General features: G+C 36.4%; 2 protein-coding genes across 4 annotated transcripts in view; both read right to left on the reverse strand.

Moving 5' to 3' along the window:
- Positions 1–663, reverse strand: part of ANO7 (anoctamin 7) — a 40,558-nt gene extending 39,895 nt beyond the window's left edge. For all 3 annotated transcript variants that reach the window (XM_087964964.1, XM_087964966.1, XM_087964963.1), the window contains exon 1: positions 529–663. The gene's annotated coding sequence lies outside the window, so the exon portion shown is untranslated. The remainder of the gene's footprint in view (positions 1–528) is intronic.
- Positions 664–7,183: 6,520 nt separating this feature from the next.
- On the reverse strand, positions 7,184–24,125 carry PPP1R7 (protein phosphatase 1 regulatory subunit 7). Its single transcript, XM_026694905.2, has 10 exons — positions 24,000–24,125; positions 20,830–20,952; positions 18,194–18,249; positions 16,243–16,308; positions 15,689–15,819; positions 14,504–14,666; positions 13,715–13,831; positions 12,367–12,471; positions 9,315–9,401; positions 7,184–7,587 (listed from the first exon to the last, which is right to left on the reverse strand). Exons 1-10 carry the CDS (start codon positions 24,067–24,069, stop codon positions 7,411–7,413), a joined length of 1,095 nt encoding a protein of 364 aa, XP_026550690.1. The 5' UTR covers positions 24,070–24,125; the 3' UTR covers positions 7,184–7,410.
- Between the last annotated feature and the right edge of the window lie 3,077 nt (positions 24,126–27,202).

Below are 27,202 nucleotides of genomic sequence, written 5' to 3' on the forward strand. Positions count from 1 at the left end.
CACAGAGATCATTTGTATCACTTATTTAATAATATCTTGATAGGCATTATAACACTGAGGCTTCTAACAGAGGTTTAGGAATATCTGTCTCTTCTAACAAATATTGTATTAGCATAATATACTTTCTCCATAAATTTACTGAATTAATTTAATTGTCTGGTGCCACATAACACATTGTCTTCTCCTGATCTGGATTTATACATCAAGGCAGAAAGAAAGATTATTATATTTTATAATTATAATATAACAATTATAGTTTATCCTGGTGCTTTATATAAATTTAAACTAAACTCATCCCATCTATCAAATGTTAATTCTAATCTTATTGAAAGCCTGAAATGCACAGCACAAATGAAGTCTGCAGTCCCATTTCAAAAATGCTAAAACACATCCTGCATGGCATGACTCACAAAGCTTCATTTTCCAACACCTCTTGGAACACACTTCTTCCATTCACCATTCATTTTGTTGCAGGCCAGGGACTGTTTTATATAAAACGGAGGAAATCTACAAAATAGGCAGACTTACCAGATTTTAGTCCAGAGAAATGTAAAGAAAAATATTTTGCAATTATGCAATGTTGCAATTTCTTCTTTTAGTTTGTGTGTGGAGAGAGTTTAATAATTCTTTCTTCCTTTTCCTCTCCCAACCAGATAACTCCTCCCCAAAGTCCAACAGTAGCAGTGTTGGGAAATGAGGGATTGAAGTAAACACAACAAATGTACACAAAAGAAAAAGCAAAGCATTGCAGAGCTGTTGCTAATTAAACAACTTTTTGAAACTATTCAATCTGTTGGTAATCACACATCTGGATGTGGGGGTAATCAGTTTCTGAATTTCCCCAAAATTTTCCACTATGGGTTTTTTATTTTAGCAAACCACCTGAGAACTATTTTACTGTCCCTTGCAGATTATGAAATGGCTCCTTTGCAGCTTTGGGTGAAAGATACAAATGGGATATTTTACTGTGGTATAGTTACTTTTCAACTGTTGCATACTGAGGCCACTATTCTATTACTGGTTTTTTTTTTAAAAAGGAAGAACATTACATAAGAAACCCACTAGAAAAATGCCTTTCAGTTTTCCAAGTATCAAGAAGTCTTTAGCTAGAGATATGGAGGGGAAGCTCATGTAAAAATTTTGGAAATAGGATTGGGGATAAGATACAGGCTCTTAAGTCTGTCATACAAGATGAGGAAGCAGCTCTGTATGCACCTCTTTGCATTATGTCATTACAAATTATGCATCATGTATAATAGACATTCTTGTTGTTTACAAAGCTACCTGGTGTTGTGTTGGGCTTATTGCATCTGTACCCTCTTTCTCTGGGTTGAATGAATGATTATCAGCTGACGTGTCCATCTGAGAAATCTGAGACATTGCATGGAAATGCAAAGGATGCTAAGTATATATTACATTCCTTATTTCCTGCCTTTATCTTCACTTGTCTTTAGAAGACAGCCAATGCCGTTGATCGGCAATGCCCTTCTGATGCCTTCAACATGCACTCCAGAAGAATTTTGCTTTGGTTAATACCTGGCTGTATGCATAAGGTGGGGTAATCTCAAACTTGCAAGCAGTTTCCCGAGAACAATCCTATTTATTAGCTTTTAGCAAACCTTGCCTTTGTTTGATATGAGGGAGTGGATTTGCAGATCCATGCATAAACATAAGCAGACACATTTTATCAAAGTTTTTTCTTAAAGGAAATATATAAAGAAAAAAGGCATGTATAAAAAAAAAGAAGAGGGACAGATTTCACACTTCAACCATTTTTTTCTGCTGTGTAAAAGAAAAGATGTAAGGAAGAAAAAAATGAAAATAATATAATAACTGAAGATACTGATTAGGCTCCATATCCTCATCCCTAATATATATTTTATTAGATTATCAATCCGTAGAAAGGACTGACCTTACTTAAAGAGTTTTAATAAAGTAGTTGTTGAGCTTAAATAACAATAAAAATGTAGAACTGTATTGTAATTAAATATCTGGTCCATATTTCTATTCATTGTTATTGCTATTTCTCATTTACACGTACAGATTTATGTAATGTTTGCATTTAGTTATTGTATTCTTCCTGTTGGGTGGGTACTGCATTTAATCACTCTCCTAGTTTCTCACATCAGTACTATTCTAAGCATTTCTGCCGAAACCTGATTAGAATATACATGTCTATATGCTTATGTGTACTTGTGCACATCTAAAAAAAGCCGCTTCTGAGATGTTAAAGTGAATGAAAATTAATAACTAGAGGTGGTATTCAGCCAGTACTGACAGGTTCTGGAGAATCGGTAGTGGAAATTTTGAGTAGTCCGGAGAACCAGTAAATACCACCTCTGACAGCCCCCCCCCATCTATTTGGTGCTTCCCGAGTCCCAGCTGATTGGCTGGGTCTTCTTTTGTTGCCCTGCACAAGAGAACAAAGCTGGAAAGCAGGTTAGTGGGGTGGAGAGGGAATGGGGATTTTACAGTATCCTTTCCCTGGAGTGGGGTCAAAATGGAGATATTACAGTATCCTTCCCCTGCCATGCCCACCAAACCACGCCACACCCACCAAGCTACACCATGCCCACCAAGCCATGCCCACCGAACTGGTAGTAAATTTTTTTGAATACCACCACTGTTAATAACATAGTGAAATGGTGAGAATTAAAGAATCAAGTTTACAATAATCAGTAGAACAGAATTATTTAAAATCATTTTATGGCTGTAAATTGTAAGGAGCAGTTTAAATTCTCCATATGCTTTTTAAAAAGGTCACTGGAAGAGAGTTGTAAAGTCTAAGGCAAGACATTTGGGCAAAATATTATATTACTGACATTTGGGAAGGGGAAAACACATTAAAAATTTAAAAGGTAATTCAATAAAAGAGCTACATTCTCTTGGTCAGGAAAAATATATAAAAGACTCAGGATTTCTGGCACTGCCTAATTTTCCTTCATGTATTTGAAAGGTCTGCTTTTGCTGAAGGAGAGCACAAAATTGTAAACCTAATTCAAAGCCCGAGATGTCAATGGCTCTTTGCATGCAAAGCTCCCCAACCAAGACATAAAATGCTCATACACTGCACAGTATTACAAATAGTCTAATCATTTGCCTGCCTGACGTTCAGAAGCATAGACCACTAACATGAAGATAAAAATTTGGAGCAGAAACTGGTGATTTGACTAAAACTTGTCAAAAAACCTAAGACAGGTCAAAATATATTAGTTTCAAATTGCAAACTGCACCTTAACTAGCTAAATGGATCTATTCCTATAGAGTTGTTAAAGCCTCACCTTCTGTTACTGATGTATGAGTTCTAATGCCATCATTTATGAGATCATAATTGAAGAATGATGGAGTGCCTGGCATTGGAGGACTACAAAGCAATGCCAACCAAGCAAGTGTAGAGCTGCTCTTCAGACAACTGAAAAACATTTAAAAGGAGCCCAATGATTTTTCTTAAAGGTATCAGCAGCATATTATAATTAAGAATTCACCAAAGCAAAGAATGCTTTATTTCAAGACAATTTTTAAATGGGCACACATTCAAATAAATCAATGAAAATCCTGAAAAATTTGGTAAAACCGATGACATTATAGATATCAGCTAAAATTTTCAAAGTAGGCATCTTAATGTAGACATTAGAAAAATTACATTTCTAAAGATCAAATGTATTAATTTTTTTCCAAGTTTTTTATTTTATATTACTTATACATATCAATGTGTGAACAGTGTGATACCTCGGTACCATACATTTAGTACAGATAAACATAATATTTTAACTCATAGTTATTACATTTCATTTTCATTGTTTCATATTAAACATATCAAATACTACTGCCATTCAATTTCTAGACCTCCCTCTTATTATTACATAGATCTTATTATATTAAAATATGTATATTATTGTTCCCTTCTTATTTCAATTTCTATTCTTTCTTATTTTTCCCATTGGTTCATTTAAGCATACATAACATTTCTTTTCACCATTATTTATTATCCCTTTATATTTGATATTTTAAAAATTACTCATTTTTCCAGCATACTTTCAATTTCCCAAATATCCAACACTACTAATCAATCCAAATATTAACAGTATTCAATCAATCCGGGGAATACATCTTCAACCTTCCCACAATTTCTAATCCTTAAAAGTTTAAAATTCTCAATATATTTTGACACAATTAATATTAATAATACAATTAAATTCCCTAATCCTAAGCTTCTAACTTCTACCCTTATTTTTAAATAAATTCCATTTTTCTATTCATATATATGCTACTGTTTTCCCTATTTATATTTTCTACTTTTCCATTTTACTAGTTTATTTTATCGCTATTCATCATCTCTTGGTCTCTTTGGAGTTCCATTATCTGTTAACTTTTTAATCACCTTTTTTTTCTCTCTCTTGGAAACTTAAAGTTTTTTATAATGTTTTAATACCCACTAAATATTCCTTTTGAGTTGCCCTTTATCTCTTCTTGCTGCATCTGTTGAACATCCATCCATAAATCATTCTTTGTTTTGAAGAGATTTTTGGTTTTTTTCTCTGAACTTTTCCTTTTTTGAAGAGATTTTCCTTTTTTTCTCTATTCTGTTATAAACTTTTAAAATATTATCTATTTGATTCCAACTTATCAGTCCTTTCTCTCCATTACCTTTATTTTCTTACATCTCCCTTTGATTTTTCTTCTTCTGGTGCTTTTTCTAATTTCTGATGTATTTCCCAAATATCTTCCTCCCCCCGCCCCCCAATTGTTGCAGGCCTTTTACACTAAGTGCTCTATCTTTAGGCACTCCCCTTGTCTCCTTATTGTTTTTTATAGCTTCATGCATATTTTTAAGCATCAAAATTATTTCTTCATATCCCTCTATTATCCCCTGGCAATCCATTTTATTACAATTCAGTAAAAGATTACTCAGTATACCTCCTTAATTCCAACGGCTCAATATTTAAACACTCCCACCAATCCAGTTATCAGTAAGACCCCTAAATTTTTAAGAATCTTTAGTATTTTATAGTCTTTTAATTTTACAATTGTTTGTCTTCCCAATTGTCCAAATTTTAAAGTCTTATTTAATTTTCCTTCTTTTCTCTTTCTCTCTCTCTCTTCTTCTTTGGTCTCGTGTGATGTTCTGTCAGATACTATTAATAGTCCAAATCCAAATTAATCCATTGTGTTTTCTCCAATCTTTTGAGTCCTCAGTTCAATAACTAATTTCAATAGTATTTAATTATTGACAATTTAATTCATCTTTAAAATCTTCAAAAAGTGAAACTCAGTAGTTCAAAATATTCAAATCGCCTTCTGAGATAGAGTCAAGGTCAACCCGCTTTCTTCTATTATGTGTATTAGATGTTCTTCACTTTCATTAGAGGATGTAACACTGTTGTACTCTTCTTCTTTGGGTTTAGAAATTACAAATATGAAAGACAGCTCCTCCCAAGGATCACCTTTCAGGTTGTTCAGCTATTTTCAGCTATTTTCCAGGATTTCTATATTTTAAAGTTTCCTTTTAAGCATTCTTTTGCCTTTTAAAATAGCGTTGGTTTTTAAGTGGGTAATTCTAGCATTTCAAAGAGTGCTAGATCGCTGCTATTTTTAAAAAATAGTGAACCTCTCTTTTTCTGGATATTTTTTTTGGGTTAAAATAAAAAGAATTCTTCTCACCTGGTTCACAGTTGTTCACCAAAATCCATTCCTGCAGTACTTAGATGGTCGTCATCTCTCCCAGCTTTCATGGCAGCTATCTTGGATTGCCTCTTCTCCTTGCTGTGGTGTAGAGGGAAAAAGCCCCTGGGCTCACAGGAGATTGCAATCTCTCCTGCTACCTCACAGAGAGCCCCTCCTGAGCTTCACTGCCCCTACAGGGCAGCTTTGGCTCCTATCGGAGCCCACAAACAGGGAGATAACCAGTATAGGAATGGAGGTGACTGTTCGCTATGCCTGGTATCGCTGGGATGCTCCACCCTCTTCCTCAACTGTATTAATTTCTGTTCTTCTATAAATACTAATGTGGGATCAAAACATATTTCATAATAATTTGTCTAGATGACCAGTGATTTCAATCAATAATTTTTTGCAATATTAGTATAAAGAGGCTGGAAATGAACTTTTTTTTATACTTAAAGTCACCATATTGTCATCAGTTACTCTAGATAGGCAATCTGCTCGCTTCTGGATATATTGGGCTTACTGTTGCCATGCTAGTTAGGGATGAAAACTGGAAGATCAAAATCTCTAGAGAAATACAATTTACTATTCTTGATTATATTTGGAATGATCAGGGTTTTTTTCTACAGAAAACATTCAAACTAGCTCAGCTGTAATATTCATCAATACAGCACCCTCTTACTTGGAAAAAATGCTTACAATTTGACTACTTGTTGTGGTTTTATTCAGATTTGTTTATCATATGAATATTTAAAAGAGGGAATCATACACCTTTACTGCCAGCATCTTTCTAAAGCAATGGCATGCCTACAGGGCCTCTGTGGGGAAAAAAACACCACCATCTCTTGGCTGCAAAAGTCATCTCCTCCTCAACTGACTCCTCAACTCAAAATCAACACTGTTTTTCTGCCTATCAGGAACTGTTGGCACCCAAATACATTTATATTTCACTTATACCATTCTACCACCTGTAGTTATTTGACTGGTTTAGGAAGAAATCAATCATTTATAGGATTGTGCCTTCTTCCTTTAATAATTAGTGTTTGAAATCCATTTCATGTTGATTATAAAGCTCGCTCTACCATCTTTTGCAGAACAGAAACTATATAGAACAGCATCTCAAAAGCATAAAGCTTTGCAGATCGGGTGATCAGAAAAGTAAATAAAGGCATATTGAATATATCCATCTTTGTACAGTGAGAAACACAAGGATGTGTACATTGAAAAGAGCAAGTCAATTACATGGTGGAGAAAATGTACATAGGTGAAGGCAAATAACTCAGCAATATAATGAAATTTACTCTATACATCCAATTGCTTCTGTGTTAACTGGATGATTCTATGTTTTCTATGTTCACCTTAAGAAAGCAAACCAAATGAAAGTAATATGTTTCAATACATTAACCTCTGTCAGAGACTATTTTAGTTCTAAGCAGACTGTCAGAGCACTGAAAAAATTTAGAGGACAAAGTATTTGATAGCTTGCCTAATTCAGACAGACATCACTATGACCAGGAGATTTCACACGTTGGGGTTTAATAATAATCATCATCATCATAACAACAATATTCAAAAACAACAATAGTGTGTGCATTGTATGCAAGGTCTGATATCAGTGCTTCTGGTTGGCCATTCGCTGTGTTAAGTGTCAGCAGGCTGAAGACAGAGGGTTACAGTATGTGGATAAAAATCCCAGTTGTGACACTCTGAGAGGAAGAAAGGCAAAGGCAAAGGGCCAGGGAAGGTTCAGAATCGGACAAAGGTAGCATCTATCTGCCGGACGGATGGAAGAGCCAGCATGATTTTGCGACGGTACTGGGGATCCTTCTGGAGAGGGTTTCGTTCTAGATAGACTGTTTCCAACTTCTTGGCTCCTTTCAGCTCATCTAAGTCACTCCAGCATTCAATAAGATTATCATTCATCTGAGAAACACAGAGAAAATAAAAATTGCTAGAAGTTTAAGACATAGGTTAGTAACTGTTCATAGCTGTCATCATTATCTCATGCTCCGATTGCAAGAAAAAATTCTTGAATAGGTGAAGTTTATTCTGCCTCATCACCAATTCTTTGGTGATATGAGTGATGGTGCCTCTGGAAGGGGAACTAGGGTGATGGACTACAGTGAAAAGGCAGTTCCCAGGAAGAAGGGAACATATTCCAGAAAGGAGAGTAAGACAAGAGGCAGTGCAGCCCAGAGCTGAATAAGAGACAGAGAAAGTGGGTAAGGATAACCACTCCCTATAATCTCCCACGTTATATCTGTTAGGGTTTGAGTAGTAAGATGCTGTTTGCTATGTGTAAACAAATAAAGAACTGTTCCACATTCTTGTGCTAAGCCTGACAGGTCCTGAAACTAGAGTCCTGTGCATTAACTATGGGAGCTCATGCATGCTCTGAAGCCCCTTTTTCATAGTAGATAGAAAACAACAGTGAAAATGAATGATTCCTTAAAAGTATTATCTATCAGGAGTTCACAATGTACTCACACTGAAAAATGAAAAATTCAATATGGACTTAAAAGAATGATATTTCTATTCTAAAATCTGCATACAAAAGAGAAAAACCATGATGCAACACCAAAAGCAAGGCTCACTCAACATCATGTAGGTCCTGAAGATGATAGTAACCTTCTCTTTGTTGGTAGTCTGATTGGCACTATTCCAAAGTACACAAAAGCTTATTCCAGCCTTTTCTATTGTGATATAATAGGAATCTTCCAGAATTACCAGGAAGCATGATCAGAAATTCTGAGACAAATAGTTCTAATATATTTAGATGGCACTGGGATGTGGAAAATTTATGTATGTTGTATTTTACTTGCTATGTGGATACTGTTAAACTCAACAAGCTAGTTAAGGAATCTTGTGGCCAGGTGGAATTTGTATTTTTACATCAACATCAACCTTTCATAATTTTACAGGACAGAAAAATGAAATATTATAGTATGGGCTTGTCCCACATGAGCAAGGATTTCATAAAGTGATCGGATAGCAATGGAAGGATTCATATTGAAGTAGCTCTCAACCCTCTAGAGCCGTGATGGCAAACCTGTGGCATGCAGAGCCATTTGTGCGGGCATGCAAGCCCCAGCCAAACTCACCTGCACTGCGCATGTGCGCACCTCCCAGCTGGTTTTTGGACTGCTTGAGGCCTTTTTCAGCCTTCCAGAGGCTTGAGGGAAGCCTCTGCAGTCTTTGGAGGCCAAAAAATGGGTCCATTTCATCACTTCCGGTATTTGAGGTCGAAAAAAGGGGCCTGTTTTTTGGCCTCCAAAGGCTGCAGAGACTTCCCTCAAGGAGGCCAAAAAAGGCCTAAAATGGGCCGAAAATCAGCTGGGAGGTGCGTGCATGTGCAGTGCAGATAAGGGGGCAGCGGCGGGGAGGTTGTGCATGCATGCACAGGGGGGGTGCATTGCATTGTGGGTGCCAGCACACATGTGCTTTCAGCATACCACAACAAAAAGGTTCGCCATCACTGCTCTAGAATAGCATGAGGAAGCCATTTAAAGCCCATCATAAACATAGGGGAATGAATCCCACTAGCAGAGAGAAGCATTTAATAGTATTTTCTCAGTCCGCTGCTGACAGAAACAACAGGGAAAGATGTTGTCAACTAAAGTTACTGCAGATTTTTCAGACTGCAGACTTACCCAAAATTCCTGGAGTTCTATTAGATGGGTGATATTTTCAATCTTTTTGATCCTATTGGCTGCAATGTCCAGCATTGTAAGTTTATTCTAAAACAAATGCATAGAAAACTGACATTAGTTTTCTCACATATTTTATACTCTTGCATAGAACATTATTAAAAGTTAAAGGATATGTCATGCAGCAACATACATAGAGTTCAGCAGTTACATATTTGGGCCCTTAGTTGTCTTTCCCATCATAAACATATTGATTGTTGGTACCCAACTACAGAAAAGGCAAAACTTTTTTTCCCTGATATTGCTAAATCTAAGTAACAAAACAGTTACTTAGTCCAGTTACTTGGACATAATTTTACTAAGGTAACACATATCAGTTGGGACCCTCTCCATATTGCTTCATTGTTTGAAATGTGATTAAAATATTTATTTCCTTATGATATCTACTCTAGGCAAGAAGAATAAAGGAACCAAGAGATAAAAGAGATATATTTAATTCATGGAAAACTGAATCAAAGATGTTCTTTGAGAAGAGGATTAAACTTAAGAAACCTTTACATAAGACACAGCAATATTTTAAATTACATTTTCCTTTTTACAAATTTTCAGACGTATGAATATTAGGAAAGCATAACAATCTTTATTTCCACTAAAAAAGACACAATAACTCTTATTATTTAAACCAGAAGAGCAAAAGTGGAGATCCACATGAGACCTGCAGCTTCTGCTGCTTCAAATGACCTTGTTCTCTCTCCTTTGTTCCTAAACTACCTCCTTAATAACATCTTCCTTCAAGTCCATCCGCAAAACATACCCTTCCTTTGTTGTGGTTAGTTGCGAAGTCGTGTCCGACCCATCATAGCCCCATGGACAACGTTCCTCCAGGCCTTCCTGTCCTCTACCATTTTCTGGAGTCCATTTAAGCTCATGCCTACTGCTTCAGTGACTCCATTCAGCCACCTCATTCTCTGTTGTCCCGTTCTTCTATTGCCCTCAATCTTCCCCAGCATTAGGCTCTTCTCCAATGAATCCTTCCTTCTCATTAGGTGGCCAAAGTATTTGAGTTTCAACTTCAGGATCTGGCTTTCTAAACAGCAGTCAGGGTTGATCTCCTCTAGGACTGATCAGTTTAATCGCCTTGCAGTCCAAGGGACTCACAGGAGTCTTCTCCAGCACCATAGTTTAAAGGCCTCAATTCTTTGGCGCTCAGCCTTTCTTATGGTCCAACTTTCACAGCCATACATTGCAACTGGGAACCCATAGCTCTTCCTACAAAGCCTCTAGTACAGCGCCCTAGTCATAATACTTTCTCTTAGGGTATAGTAATGTTCTGGGGTCTCTTTATGCATTTGGAATTTTCAAAACATGTAGCAGGTGCTTTGTAAAATGGCTGATTGTGGGTACAGTTAATAAGAAAATATAGCTTATCAGAAGGAAAATTGGAGAGCATCTTCTAGCATTCTGGATGTTTTTTATTGTCTCCTATATGTTAATTTTTTTCCTGGGCAAGCATGCCCTTAAACATACCATTTTTATTTCATAAGAATAACTTGAAGAAAGTATATGCCCTGAAGAAAGTATATGTGGTCACATTTATATCCAGATATACTCTATTCCTGCTTCAGTTTCTTAAATTATTTTAATGCTTTTCTTCCTCTTCTCAAAAGTTTATATTTTCCTGGTCTTCCGCTCTCATCTCTGCTCTATCTATTTCTACATGATAAACCTGTGATTTAGAAATTTGTGTAGTCCTTGGTGTTCTCTGAGCTTGGTGATTTTCTTATAGACATCTGGTTACTAAACTAAGTAACATCAGTGCTAGGAATTGACTAAGACAACCAAACTCAGAGAGCATCAAGTACCCCACAGTTCAACTCTGGACTATACATATTCTCTTCTATCTGTAGAAATATGTCATTTTCTTTGCTTCTTTCATCTGGCCTCAACCATTTCCTGCCTAGATCTTCCAACCTTGCTGGAAGACTGCTATAAGCTCTCAAAGCCTTACCCATTTACTCTCAGGGTGCTTATAAGACAGGGTAGAATAGGATTATATGTCCTCTTCATCTGACAACTTGGGAATTTTTATATCTTTTATACCTTTTCTCTCTACACATTCTGAAAACTTAGCTGAATGTGTCCCTTCTGGTGACTACATCCCTTTAAGTAGGTTCCTCACCTCTCTAAACTTTTCTCTTCTTGTCTCTCTCTCTCTCTCTCTCTCATTTTCCAGTCTAGCCTATTTTTCCTTTCTGTCTCCATGCAAAGATGCTCTCCTTCTTCTTTCTTAATTAATCAAAAGTCTTTTGTCTTGTTTTCATCTCTCTCTAATGATATTGGCCCAAGGATCTGGACCTAGCCCTGTTTCTGGCTGATCTACCTTCTGCTTTGGTTTACCCACAGGTCCAGGGTAGATACTTGTCTCTACCAAAGCCTCTTCTAAGGGAGAATCTGCTGCCTTTTCCGTGTCTGTTTGTGTGGTGGAGGCTCTGCTAAGTGGTCTGGTTTCTGCAGCCAGGATATTGGCCAATACCTGCAAAGTCTGAGCTTGTGTGGTTGCCACCTTGCATTGGAGACCCCACCTTTTTATAGATATTCAATTTTTTTGGATATCCCACTGCTACCACTACTTTGTCACAGGTTTTTACGTATACTTAAGTCAATGGGTCCTACAAGCATAAAATGACAACAACACAGATCCCTAGGCAGCACACACAAGCATTCACAGGCTAATACTGATCACTATCACTCCCTCTTCTCCACTGCTACCACACCTCCTCCGACAAAAGTATCTCTTTATAGCTGCTTTATTCCCCCCAACACCTCCTTCTTTCTCTCCTATGTATCAACATCACTACCAACCATCTCTCAGCTCAGTGTTTATAGCCAACACTTGCTATGCTGGCTTGCAAGAGGGCTTAAAGAGGAAGGACAACAGCTGCAAAGGTGCTGGTCATATTTTAGGCAACCTGCCCTCTCACAATGACCATCCATTCTTTGTGAAGTGCAATGTTCAAGAATAGTACTAAATACATAATAATAAAAAATAGCTCACGTTATTCTCCAGGCCCTCAATGACCTCTATACCATTATGGCTAAGGTACAGTTCTCGCAGATTTACCAGATTTTGTAGTCCTTCAATCTTTGTTAACCGGTTGCTCTGGAATAGGTATAAAATCTGGATTATTTCCATGTTGTAAGGATCATTCTAGTATCATCTCAGAATCACCCCTCCCCCCGAAAAACAAAAACAAAAAACCCCCCCACACTTGGAAGACATATCTAAAGACTTTGGCCCAAATACATTACTTTGCTCTTGTCACTTCCATTAATACTTTAACCCATTCCCTCAATTCCAAACTATATTTATGTCTTTTGAAAGAAACTAGATGACTAGTACTAAATTAAATCTTTTCTGGTCAAAACTATGCACTACTTTATAACATTGAAGTAGCCAGATGGAATGCAATAGTTATCCTCCCAGGAAGCATATTTATGATTCTATTAAAGAAAAACATAATTTTCATTTAAATGATATTGTCTCATTTTTAAGGCTTACTGAACTTAAGGTTCTATGAAATCATATTCTCTACTGGCATTTTAGGGAAAAAATTAAGTATATACTTTAACAGGGTATTCTATGGCATAATTGCTGTATTTTTGGAGACAGCGATTCTGTGCGTGAAGGGAAAAAGCATACAATTTCAATGATAATTTAATAAAGGTCTGAAAAATAAACATTTAAATAAATATTCAGGCAAGATATTCCCCTCTGAAAAAAAAATCGGGGCCGGCCAAAAGAGACCCCCCCACCGCGCGCCAAGAAATCGCTGCCCAGCTCCCTTTTCCTGCCGCTCAGCGGGCTCCACTCGCACCGCCTGGGCTCCGCTCGCACCGCCCGGGCTCCGCTCGCACCGCCCGGGCTCCGCTCGCACCGCCCAGGCTCCGCTCGCACCTCCCGGGCTCCGCTCAGGTATCCGGCTGGGGCTGTCAGGAGTTGCTACCGCCGGCGCGGCTCAGCGGCTCAATCCGCGTTGCCTCGGGAAGGAAAGGCAAAACCAGGAGCCGCTGCTGCTGTTGCAAAGCGCCGCAGCTCTTCCTTTTGCCTTTCCCTTCCTGAGGCAACGCGGGACTGGAGCCATGCAGAGCCGCACCAGCGGTAGCAACTCCTGACTCGGGGCCTCCGAGGGGAGGGGAAGGAGGAGAAGAAGGGGGGGAAAGGGGGGGGCGATTCCCAAAAAAATCGGAATTCCGATTTTAATCGGAAGAATATCATGTCTGATATTTAAATTCAAAGTGATAACAGCATTTATAATTTCATTTTAGTTAGAAATTATGCAGACAGGAGAGGCAAATGTTAAATCATATAACGACAATCAAAAGAGAAAGCACAGGACTGGTACCTGTATGCTAAGCACTGTCAAGTTTGTCAATGCATCCAGGTTCTGCAACTTAGTGATTTTGTTTTTCCCCAGAAATAGGCTATCCAGGTTAGTCAGGGTATCAATATTCTGAATTGCCTAGAAAACAACCATATTAAACAACATTCCAATTTCTAACTCCTGCAAGCAACACGTCACCAACCTGTTTTATCTTTTAATATTGTTAAGCCACCCAGAGTCACCATGTGGTGAGATGGGTTAATACATTTTACAAATAAATAACCTCCAATATAGTCACCAGTAAACAACAATGTACCATAGCTAGCAAATCTGTGTTGCTATTCTTGTCCTTTTCTTCATGATTACATGCTTATATTTGTGAGATTATTCAAAACTGAACAGTGTCATGCGATACGACAGACTATTTGTACTTTCTATCAGCCAATTAAATTAAATGGACACAGCAAGCAAGCCATAGGAGAAGGATGAAAAATAGTGGCCTTCACATTTCAAAGTCTGTATTTTTTTTTATTTTCCTCACAAAGATCATTTATAACAAATTTGCTGATATTTTTCTGCATTGAATCTATAGAATTTGCTTTGTTACAAAAGATTTTCATTGTTACTATATCTAGCAGCACAGTTCATATCAATCCATTACTTACAGAAAAAAACACTCTTCCTAAAAGGAAAATCATGCTATATAAAAATCTCTGCGGCTGAAAATTTTCTGCAAATTGTTGTCATTTTATTTTGAAAGCTTTGCCTTGATATTGGCTGACTCTTGTGCTGTTTAGAAACAAATCTTACCCTGATGCGATTAGATCCCAGCTCTAACATCTGCAACTGTTGTAAGTTGCTTAGGTTCTCAATTTTGCTGATTTTGTTGTTGACCAGGAAGAGTTTCTTTAACTGAGTGAGCTGATCCAAACCTTCAATGTTTCGTAAAATATTAAATGAAATATCTAAGATCCTAATAGGAAACAAAGAAAATAATTTCAAAAAACAAAAGCAGAGAGCTTCTATCATAGGATACAATCTGGATTGGTCCCTGGGACCAGAGGTTTAGCCTTCCAAGCTTTTGGACTCGTGTTGGAGCCCATCATCAGGGAATTCCTCTCTACTGTAATGTGCACTTCAGGCTGTTCTATGCATCATATTAAGGGACCTGTTGGGTGTAGCTTCCTACTGGTTGATTGCTGTGTTGATGGCTGGCTATTGGCTGTTGTTTCCTTGTGCTGCCAAGTCCTTGGCTCCTAAGTACTTTATAAGCTGGTGGCAAATCAGCACAAGTGGCCTGTTTCAATCATTTCCCTGGGCAACTTTGCACCTGCTCGGCCAACAATCTTAGTAGTTATGAAATTGAATGTATGACCTTTGACGTATTTTGCTGCATTCTTTCTCATGTGTCCCACCCACATTTTATCCTGACCATTTCCCTATGAAGAACCAATATGCTCAAGAATGCATTTTTTTCATGCCATTTTCTGCTTAAAAATGGCTATAATTAAAAAAAAAACCCAATAATTGATAAGCTAGACATTGAAAAAGCACCAGGAAATCTAACAAATAAATATAACATTTATTTATTTCCTGAGGATGGGCTCCAGCATGAGTCCAAAAACTCAGAAGATTAAACACTTGGTCCTGGTGACCGACCCAGACTGGATCCTGTAACAAATAAAGCAGGGCAAGAGAGAAGAATTGAAAGGGAGGGGGTCATCTCAATCACGATTCTTTACTTGTCTGACTTTCTCCCAATTGATACTAGGGAAAGATGCTTCATTTCTCCAAACCTACACTAATCTCTTAAAGTGATACACTTTTCTCTTGATGCATTTTTTTACTAAGTAACCAGTCTGCATGAAGATCAATATATAAGTCCATCAACATTATTTTTTTAAATAAAAACAATTTGGCAACCTTTATGAAATGAACCAGCCAGTTTCCCATCAACCACTCAGATAGCGACCCACTGTTTATCCAGATACTTACTCAAGACCTGTCAAGGCTTCCAAGTTCTCAATCTTACGAATCTGATTGTCATAAAGATCCAACTCTTTGAGAATTTGCAGCTGTTGTAGGTTCTCAATGCACTTAATCAAGTTCTGTCGAAGACAAAGTGTCTAAAGAGAAGTAAGAATTTTTTTAAAAAGAACAATTATATTTAAAGATTCTTTCACCAAGATTCACATGGAGGACAGTCTAAGCCAGAGTTCTAGTTTTAAAATTCTACAACTTTCAAATAACTTTGAAAAGCAAAAAATAAAAATAAAAAATGCCACAATAAAATCTTGGTAAGTCTCAGCTGGTGATATCCAGCCTGTTTAGCCACTATTTCCATCCACTGCCAGTCCGCAGATGGTCATTTGGAATTCTGGACTTTGGTTTGAGATTCCCAGTTGCCTTATTGTTTGGATGTCCTCTTCTCTCAACAACTACAGCATTGGAGTATGACCACCAAGTAGAAGAGTATATGTAATACAATGAACTGCCATAAAGACAAATGCAACATCATGCTTGTGATGAGATGGTTACCACAATCTCACCTTCACTTTCTTAAGCACCTCAAACCCTTCTATTTTGCCAATTCGGAAATGATTCAGATCAACATCCTAAAAAAGGCAAAAAATGGAAATAGAATAAAAATGGAAAAATGGAAAATCAAATTTATTTCTAAATTAGGAAGATACAGAGACTTACCGATGTACACATGTCAAGGAATTTACTCAAAACAAATGTATTGGCAATGTAGACACAAGAGATACTGTACATTTATTATATAGAAATGAGAATATTTTCAGCTAAAAGTCCTTCACAAGAAGTAATCCATCCATCCTTGTTAATTGTGATTCATATACTATTCAGGGTATATAGATGTTTAATCTAAACAAAGAACATATGTTCTGAATTCCCAGATTTTCAGTATTTAAAGAAGAGTTAATAGTATATGCAAATGTTTTCAAAATCTGGATTTGCCCTCTTCCCCATTTGGGAGGTTTCTACCAAATTTCTTGAAGGAACAGAAATATATAGATACTGATTGCAATTTTAGTTTAAACTGAGAAATTGTTATGTCCTAATCAATCATGTGTATTGTCTATTTTCCCACTCAGTCCATTTTCTCTTTTTATTATTTATTTACAATCCTGTCACAGATGCAATACACATATTGCCAGTGAATAAGTTATTCTCTTCACACCCAAAGTGGTAAAAGAAGTTTCAGGCCTGATGCAATATGCAAGCAATGCTGCTACTAGCCAGTGATTCCCTTCTCCTTCATAAATACAAAGAAATTCACTGTGTCTTGTGCCATTAAAATCTTCAGCTGCATGTATCCTGAACCTCCCATTTAATTAAGCCATTATGCAACTCTCAATTCTTAAAATATAAGGAACATATTCAGTGGCCATAAAATGTGACTACTGCTTCAGGGGAGCCTAAGGAAGCTGTAAAGGTAGAAGGAGGATTGAATAAAATTGTTGAAATTATCAAAACTGTTCAGTGTTAGTTAACTGGGACTTACAACATTGCACAAAATAGCATAACATTGGAAATAATAAAGGAAATATTTAAAGAATGAAGGCAGATATCAATGTGAGAATGACAGATACGGAGCAATTTTTTTCTGAGATGACAGAAAGTACTGAAACTAGAACTAAAAATGACAAGTGAGAGAACAATTTGGAAAATGATGCTTTTTTGGTGGGATATACAAAAGAAACTGGCTGAAGTTTTAAAAATTTAAAAGGAAATACAAATGACAAACCAAGAAAATGTTTTCTTATTGGATCCAACAAAACAGGGTTAAATCTTTGATGAAGTGGGATGGGATAAAGAAGAATTAAAGAGAAATATCTTATGACAATATTTGAATGCACTAAAAATTAAGACTATTAGATGTAAAGGGAAGGAATATAAAGCTGGTTTACTTGATCAAGATTTAAATATTTATTTGCACACTTCTTACCACCTTTTTGCTGACACTAAAATTGAAAAAGTGACATTTTATGGATTTTCTTATAAAGCAGGGGTCTTCAAACTTGACAGCTTTAAGACTTCAACTCCAGGATTTCCTCCTCCAGTCATGTTAGCTCAGGAATTCTGGGAGTTGAAGTCCACAAGTCTTAAACTTGCCAAGTTTGAAGACCCTTGTTATAAAGGATGAGATGTGGGATAAAGAGATAAATGTTTGTAATTTTAGACAGGTGAAGAGTTACTTAATTTGTCTATATTTATAATGAAGATTTCTTTTCTCATTTTTATTTCTTGTATCTTTTATTCTTTTTTACTATTCTTTTCTCATCAATTCAGCTTGCATTAGTTTTTAGTATTGCAATTAAATTCCTTAATAAAAATTAAATTTAAAGCAATTTAAAAAATAACAACTCAGAAATTATTCTTTGTCTAAATTTCAAAGATATATCTCAAAAGCTTTTCACATAACCCAGTTGTGAAACACAACATTGTGTTTCAATATGAAAGTGACATTTACAATACCTCAGCCTCTGGATCCAGGCTAATAGTTTCCATATCCACTGGAATCTCTGATTCACCTGTAAAACAGCAAGCACATCCTGAGTAAACCCATAGTGTTCTCCAACCAAAAGTAAATTCGGAAAGTGAAATTAAGCCTTCGGGCAAAAGGAAAGCTAATGGATTTAGATTTTACTGCTATAATGCAAAAGTCATATACGCCCTTCTCAGCTAATGATCACTTTGGCTAAATCCAGATACGGGAAGAAATACCAATGCACTTGTAGAAAATGTACATTACCTAATATTGAATTCAATTAGGAAGCACGAACTAACTCAAATGACTTAATAGCTATCCGAGCAAGCAATAAATATCAGAAATTTTAAACTACTCTTGCATTCTGGTTATCGTCTCAGTTTTGCAGTGTGGCAAAAAAAAAAAATGTTCTCCTGGAAAGGACTGATATGGCATATGCTCTTCCTGGTTTGAATATTGCCAGCAATTTGAAGAAAACTTTTCTGTTCTGGAATCAAAAAGATCCTTACAAGTTCTCTCTTTCTCAATGTGCCTGAGTGAAGATAAACTCAGGGATTTCTGTTAAATAATTCATGCATGTTCTTATTTGGCAGCTGGGTGCATTTGCTCTTACATATTTTTTGAGCAAAATACAACAGTGCTAAGCATTATAAAGCAGTAAGCCAGTGTTGTTCACATTCCTGGGTTATTAGTAAATGAGCAACATGCGTACACACCCAATAACAGAACATAATAAAAAACAAAAACCCAACAATAGAAGAGCTATTGGGTTTTGTTCACCATGCCCAATGGAAGAAAGATTTTATTCATCAGTAAGTTAGTAGTTTACAGATAGTCCTCAAATTACAACTGTAATGAAGCCCAGAACGTCTGTCTTAAGTAAAGATAGTCATAAGTTGAGGAACCCACAAGGCGGGGCCAGATTTTACAAAAAAAAAGTTGTAGTGTTTGTGAAACAAGTCAATATATTTTTATGGCTGTTTTTGGCCAGAACCAGGAAAACCTGGTGTAAACCACTGTCATGTGACCATAAAAGTGAAGCAGTCGCCAAATGCCCAAAATGTGGTCATGTTACTGAGGTGTGTGCTGCCACTGGAATTCTGGAACTGGCTAAATAACTTGGGGTGTGTGTGGATCCATTGTAACTTAGAATGGTCACTATGCAACTAGTTGTTAAGTGAGGATTACCTGTAATTATCTATCTTCACGTATTTGATTACATATTTTGCAAAAAAAAGTTCTGCAGATATTTACGAAACATTAAAAAGTCTCTTGTTCTTTTAAACTGTATGCTTTACACTCCTTTTCACATTTTTTTCATTATACCAGCTCTGGTTTTTTTCAAATCTATTTTTGAAAACTTTGTGACTTTTACCTTACTTACCAGCTAGTAATAAAATAAAGATATAAGTATATATGTACATGTGTATATATGTGGCTTAAATTCTACTTCCATCTCATTCTTCTACTATATACCATCAAAAAGTTCTTCATGTGATTAGGGCTTATATTCATAGGGGTATTTGTTAGGTTAATATGGTATATTTATCACAACTGGTTTTATGCCACTTTAATAAAAAAAGAAGTCAATTTACAAAAGCAATACAAAATAAATACTACACAATAACATCAGAAAACTTTCATCATTAGAACTGTCCACATAGGCCCAAAATACTTAACATAATTTATTTCTCTCTGTCCAAATATTTGCTCAAGTAACTTTGTTTTCAGTAATCTTCTATATATTAACAATTGAGACCTAATTTTATTTCTGGGGTAGCTGAAGAAGGAGGAGATCTGGCAATAAAAACCTCTGAGTCATCACCCACCATAACCTTATGGAAGTGGAGACTTGGCAGAGTAATCCTGATGTAAAATAACTTTAAAAAGTTCTGTAATGCTGAGCAATGTTGAAACTATATTCTCTTTCTCTGAATTCTCTTGCAAGAGGAATAGGAGAAGTACTGTTGGCCAGCAGAAATATACAGTAACATATGACTCTGTTTGGGAAAGCAGTCAACTTTTATCTTGAAACAAAAACATCCAAGATACTTTCCCACCTCCAAAAATATCATGGAATTGTTTAGCTTGCACAGTCACTCTCTTTTGAAAATATTGTTTTGGATAAAAGTAAAATTTCATATTAATTGGCACACAGAGCAACCACTGTAAACAGTTGATTATGTCTGGTAAGCCTAGAAGTAAAGGGTGACAGGTATGCATATGAAGCAGCAATATAAAATAGTATTTTTAAGAACCAGAAAGAATTTGAATCTTACCACTTTTATTATTCATAAGCAAGAGGGAATATAGAAATATAGAAAAAACTCCTCATAAAAATAACAACCAAGAATCTTTGCAATATTAATTTATACACTTCCTTTCCACTTAAAAAGTGCAAAAGGACAATTTCTCAGTTTCCAAGAGCTGTAATAGAATTAAAAACCATGCAATGAATAAACACCAAATATGCAAAAGCAATAATTATATGCAGTAGGAAAGTGTAACATTAAGCATATTCAATTGCATTCTACCAATTCAAAGAGATGGGCGTCAGTAAGTCTTCAATTCTACTTCAGTCATATTATATGCTACAAAAGACATACTCCAAATAGTAGCTTACTTGTTAAATTATCTCCATTCTGCTCTTCTCTTAGACTTTGTTGACTGAGGTCTGTTACTATGCAAACTGCTTGCTTCTTCCCTTCATCTTCTCCAGATTCTTCTGATTCAATCCTTTTATCAACTGTGGAACAGAAAATATAATTGTTTATTTTAGGATGCGTAAAGTATAACATCAGAGAAAAAACTGATGCTATATAAGTTACAAAGAATATTGTGGCAGCCTATAGAAAAACAATTATTAGGATATATACTTTTATGAATTAAAACAAACCATGTGAATGTTTATGTATAATGAATCTGTTATGACACATGACTGACCTTTGCTACAACAATTTGACAGAGCTAACACTCTAAAGATAAATTAATAAGAATGAAGTTCCAGGAAGAGGTATGAATATTTAGCAGTAAGCCCCCACCCAAAGGTAGATTTACTCTCAAGTAACAAAATGTAAAAAACAAAACACCCCCCCGCCAGCTAAAAGAAATTCTAAACATGCAATATATCCAAATTATGGCAAAAACTAACCTTCACATACTATGAAAGCCAGATTTCTGTTACATTTCATAACTTTTTAGAGGAGTAACCACAATAGGGTTTTTGCAACAAATAACTTTGTTAACAAATTAAACACTAATAAAACTATTGTAGAAACCCTTGAAGTTATAAATCTCACAGTTTAGTTAGGATCACAGAATACCACTATATATTTAAGACAAGCAGTCTTTGTTTTTGAACAAATATGCATTTGGACATCACATCTTGGCTTAGTGCGCTAAAGTATGAAAAATCATTTGTCATGGCACACATTCACTTTGCTTTTTTCTTACAAGTAGGAGCATTCAAGCAGTTGGTTGACTATGTACCATCAAGTTGTGTTCGACTCTCTAACTTGTTCTTTCAAGTTTCCCAACGTTGCACTCATAGCCACAGTTATTAAGACCGTGCACTTTGCTGGTGATCATCTTCCTCCCTTTCCTTTTACCCTTTGCAGAATTAGAGCCTTTTTCAGATAGCTGGTTCTTCACACAATGTGTCCAAAATAGGATAATTTGAGTCTAGTTATTTGTGCCTGGAGTGAGAACTCTGGGCTGATTTGTGCATTGGTTTGTTTTCTTGGATGTACACAATATTTTCAGTTTTCCCCAACACCAAAATTCAAAGACATCAATACTCTTCCTATTTCAATTCTTTAAAATCTGATGGTTGCTTCCATAGAATGTCACAGGGAAGGTTAGGCAACTGCACTAAATGTGCCAAGTTATTAAGAAAACTTTAACAACTTTACATCCTAAATTGCTTCAAAGGGATTATTTGCCTATTTTCATAGGGTTTCCCCCTCCTAAATCAATATATGTTCATTTCATTTCTTGGCCCAAGATTTGGGTTTCAAATTCTTATTAACAGATGTCCAAGAATTGATCTACAGTGAGTGAGCTACTACAGTTCTCGTATAGTTTATTAATGTACTGTCTTCAGATACAAGTAAAAAACACAGCACAAAAGCCTTGTCAGGCCAGCCAAGAATATTTTCATTCCTTTGATAACTTCCTTTTCAGTATGAAGTCAATCAGATCGACAACTTAACCTTAGTTCAACAATGACGGGTAATAATACCCTGGCAATGTCAACAACCACACTCAAGAATGGTAAGCCATTCACTTGATGTTGAAAATGTCACAAGAACTATAGAGCTCTATTCTTCTTCAGTTTGCACTCTATCTGCATCTGTGGCCATACTCTCATTATGCCTAAGATTTTAATACTGTTCAAGATATTATGTATTGCTACTCAAAGTATACTTTTCCATGGGAGCCCCATGCAAACCATTTAAACTTGCTATATACACCCTACATTTCTGGGGCAAAAAGTAATTTAGATGAACTTATTTGGAAAATATTTAAATTCCTCTCTATAAGGAGAAGTTGCAGGACAAGATTCCTCAATTATTAATTCATTACAATTTATCAAAGAACAGCAACAATCTTTTGCTAAGTATATGGACATTTTCAACTGTTCTGTCAGCATCATCTCTCATTTTATAAGAAAATGGGTAATAACTGATTTTACAGAGTTTTTATAAGATTATATGAACAGTATGTGATGCACTTTCAGTATATTATCCCTGATGTTTAGGAAACATCTAACAGGAGGTAGGAGATGGTCTCCTGACTGATAGGTCACACACCTTCCTTCAAATCTTGGGGAGCTACAGCACAAATAGTAAAAACAGGTTGAGTCAAAATAGCTTTAATAAAGCTATTTTGTTGCTTTGTAAGCAGCAGCAAAATAAAACCTCCAACACAAAGCCATGATTCCCATTCCTGAAGTTAGATGTATCTCCTGAAAGATGCAAATAAAACCTTCTTGCTGTGGAAAAACTTAGAATAGGTTGCTACAAACCCTACTCAGATCCACAGCAGGCAGTGAGATTACCACTCCCAGGAGAAGTAAATTTATAACAGTAATTCATGTTGCAAGTTCATCCTACAATGCTGTCATTGATATAATGTACCCTTTCTCTCTTCAAGATAATACTTAGCAGGAAATCACTGAATTTAAGGCATGAGTGAACAATATGGAAATCCGGAAATCTTGATGTGAATAAAAGGTGGGATTTAAATGAAGTTTGATGAGTCAGTGGCAGATTAAATCATCCACGTCAAGAACTCCTGCACCGACTCAGTGGTGACATCTGAACTGCTGTAAGGCAGGGTTTATAAAAACACTTCTTACTCAAAATTATTAATCTCTTATTCCAGCATCATCATCATCTCACAAATGATGATAACAACGTGCGTTTGCTTTGCATGCCATGCCAGCAGCGGAGAGACCTGGCAATTTTCAGGAGAGTGAAAAGAGATGATTTAAATGGTGAAGTAGGATGGAGGTGGGGATTATGAGACCCTATTCAGCAATTTTGACCCCAGGAAACAGCTCCTGCCTTTTCTCACGACATCCCTCGCCCGAAATGCTTCCCCGGAGGTTCCTCCCACTGTGCTCACCACCCAATAAATAGATGCCCTGCTAATACTTCGGCATGTCCCTCTCCCACATTAAGGCCAGCAGCCCCAAACCACAGCGTCCCTTATTTCTCTATAGTCGCTGAACGGAACCGAACCAACCCTAACCTAAATTCGGACATCGCGCGCTACAATCCGGCCTCTCACCCTCCATCATCTCTTGAGCGCCCTCCCCACTCTCTGGCTCTGCTGTCGTCGTTGTCGTTGTCGTCGCCATAACGCTTCGCGCTCCCCCCTCCTTCCGGCATCGGACATAGCACTGGAATAGCCAATGAATAAAGGGTTCAGGATCTCCTCCAGCCAATCACAGAATCAGCTTCGACGCAGAGGTACCAATGAGACACTATGCGCCTGCGTCTAGCCCCGTAGCTTTCTGGGAAATGTAGTTTTTGTCTTATAGACGTTCACTTGCCAATGAAACGAGCAGAAGAATTTCAGGAAAGCTGTGTGTGTATGGTAATTCATATTTGCTTGGCGTTTCTAGCAGCGGTGTTGGATGTACTGCCCTTCTCGCCATTTAACTGAAAATTAACTGAGATAACTAGTAGACAGAAAGAAGAGAGAGGTAATAATAAAATAGAAAGAGGAAAAAGGCTGAATCTTAGTGTCTTATAGTGGAAAACTGCTGCTTTCTTTTCCTTTGCTAGGTAATTGGGTAATTGGGTTTTGTCTTTAATCTAAACAAACACTATGGATTTTTTTTAAAAAATATTCTTTTTGCGCTGTTTTCTAAATGTTATTTAAATAGATTAGAAGAATCATGCTGTAGCCAATGGAAGATCAAGCCTAATGCTTCCAAGCAATCCTCTGCACAATAGGAAAATAGACCTTTGTGACTGCTGTTCTCCAGCAACTAATAAATTCTGAGACTTAAAAAATATACAAATATCTCATGCAGTACATGAATAATTAATATCATTCATCACTGCTACAGTGCTAACTATTTGTATTAATGCTCCTGATATTGTGATGGCAGGAAAAAAAACCTGACTTTTATCTAAGCAATGTACTGTAACATTTTAGAAATCTGTTACATCAATCATTTTGAAAAAGTTAAAATAAGTTATATCCCCTTCCTATCAATACTTAACAATTAGTTTTTCAAAATTGACAATGACATTTGAAATTTGCTTTTTTTTGTTCTAAACTGACTAATACTTAGTACATGGATAGATAACATCAAGTAATCCATATGCTAGAAGTAAGAAATAAAATTAAATCAATCTGGAAGAAGGCAATTGCAAAACATATGGACATGATAATCAGGTTATCAGAACTTGAGCCTGATTTGAGTTATGTTTTTAGCAAATATTATAGTGAGAATGAACTTAAATGGAGTCCGGGGGATGGTAGAGGACAGGAAGGCCTGGTGGAATGTCCATGGGGTTGCAATGGGTTGGACACGACTTCGCAACTAACAACAACATAGTGAGAAATCCCTTTCTCTACATTATGATTGCTTTCAAGTTTCATACTAAGTCACAATTCACTAAGTACAATTTGCATAACATATTAAGCAAAACTCAAAGCCATGTAATGAATTAGTGCGATGTATAAAGTTAGTAGTAAGCCTGTAGTGAAAAGCTAAGAAGTTCAACTGGTTTTCTGCATGCAAGGCAAATCATCTTGGTGTTACCATAATTTTATCACATAGAAAGGAACATAAATGCAATAATTGCATTTTCTTTTGATATGACAGTTTGACATGCCAGGTACTTGCAATGGCAGCTTAAAACCAGCCCTTATGACTGAGCTAGCCCTATTTGAAGAGGGGATTTTAGTTGGAGTGTGAATTTGGAAAAGAACTGTTTTGAAATACAAAATAAAGGTTAGGATGAGAGGTTTCCAATATGGTAAAGAAATGGGAGTTTGTTTTGAACCTTTATTGACTGATGATGATGATAGAGTTTGCAGCAATCTAACCAGAACACAAGTAAATAATTCAGCAGGATTCATTCATAGAAGAGTCTTCTTTATATACAATAATATACAGTATGATGCATGTATACAATACCCATGCAGCAGAAGTCAGAACCAGAACTCAGAATCCAGAAGTCATAATCACAGAAGCTAAATAAGCACAGGAGCAATATAATACAGAGGCAATATTCACAGAAGATATATATGTGTGTATGTATACACACACACACACACACACACACACACACATGTATGTATGTATGTCAAGCTAAGTCATGCCCAGGCTCTGAGCCATCTGATTCACCGAACTGTCCCCATTGGCTGACCTGTTACCATGTCTATTCCAATTCATGAACTCACATACACTGACAGATGATTATGTGTCAACAAGTTGGTGGGACTCATCACAACAACATAGATAGATTTTCTCCAGGATGATCTGTCCCTAATCTGGTCCTTCAGCCTCAACTTAACAAGAGTTTATTTAGTGATTGTTCAAAGTTACACCAGGCCTGAAAATGTGATTTATGACCATTTTTTGCAGTTACAACGTTTGCAGCATCCTCATGATCATGTGATCAAAATTCAGATGCATGGCAATAGGCTCATATTTATGACCATTGCTGTATCCCAAGGTCATATGTGATCATCTTTTGCGAACTTCTGACAAGCAAAATCAATAGGGTAGCCAGATTCATTTAAGAACTGGGTTTCTAACTTATCAATTGCAGTGATTCATTTAACATCTGTAGCAAGAAAGGTTGTAAAAAGAAGCAAAACTCACTTAACAATTGTCTTGCTTAACAGAAATTTTGGGCTCAATTGTGGTCGTAAGTCAAGGACTACCTGTACTATCTCACTGTGGCAAGGAGGAGGCATTATTCAGAATCATGGAAAGGTTACTATAAATATTTCCAGCAGAGGTGAAAACCATCCCAGCTGCTCAGTTAAAGCAGGAAGCTATTGGGCAACAAGAATACAGAAGGCTTGAAGCAAATGATCACTTGAGTGACAACAGCAAAAGCATTGTTTCATACTGCACAGGACAAAGCAATGGAAAACCACCCCTGTACTTTGTAAAAAAAAAACACATTTGGATAGATGATATAAACATACTTGCAAATCTAAAATGTGCTGCTTCTAAGGTTTTAATCATTTATGAGCACTACAATATATTTGAATATTTAAAAATAAACATTGGAAGTGTGTGACACAACCTGTATCTAATTTTATACATATTTAAATTTGTTTGCTTTTCAATACTTTAAAATGTATTATTTTCTACGCAAAAAAGGAAAGAAACAAAAAATACCCATGTCATATTACATCCAAAAGTTAACTCATCTGAAGAGTTAAGAATGGATTCAAAAAATAATACTAATCAATCTTTCTAGTATGATGCAGTACTGGATTAACAGAAACATACAGTT

Source organism: Notechis scutatus, chromosome 4, assembly GCF_049901735.1.
Source record: "Notechis scutatus isolate UNSWTSFEM ecotype Mainland chromosome 4, rNotScu1.2, whole genome shotgun sequence".
Taxonomy (NCBI): domain Eukaryota; kingdom Metazoa; phylum Chordata; class Lepidosauria; order Squamata; family Elapidae; genus Notechis; species Notechis scutatus.

Bases quoted from the DNA above. Each gene is read 5' to 3' on its own strand.
- PPP1R7 (XM_026694905.2), bottom strand. From the start codon at position 24,069: ATGGCGACGACAACGACAACGACGACAGCAGAGCCAGAGAGTGGGGAG. The intron at 20,953-23,999 runs GTGAGAGGCCGG...TCTGTTCCACAG, and splicing joins CGCTCAAGAGATGATGGAGG to TTGATAAAAGGATTGAATCA. The intron at 16,309-18,193 runs GTATTGTAAATG...TGCCTTTTTTAG, and splicing joins GCCTGGATCCAGAGGCTGAG to GATGTTGATCTGAATCATTT.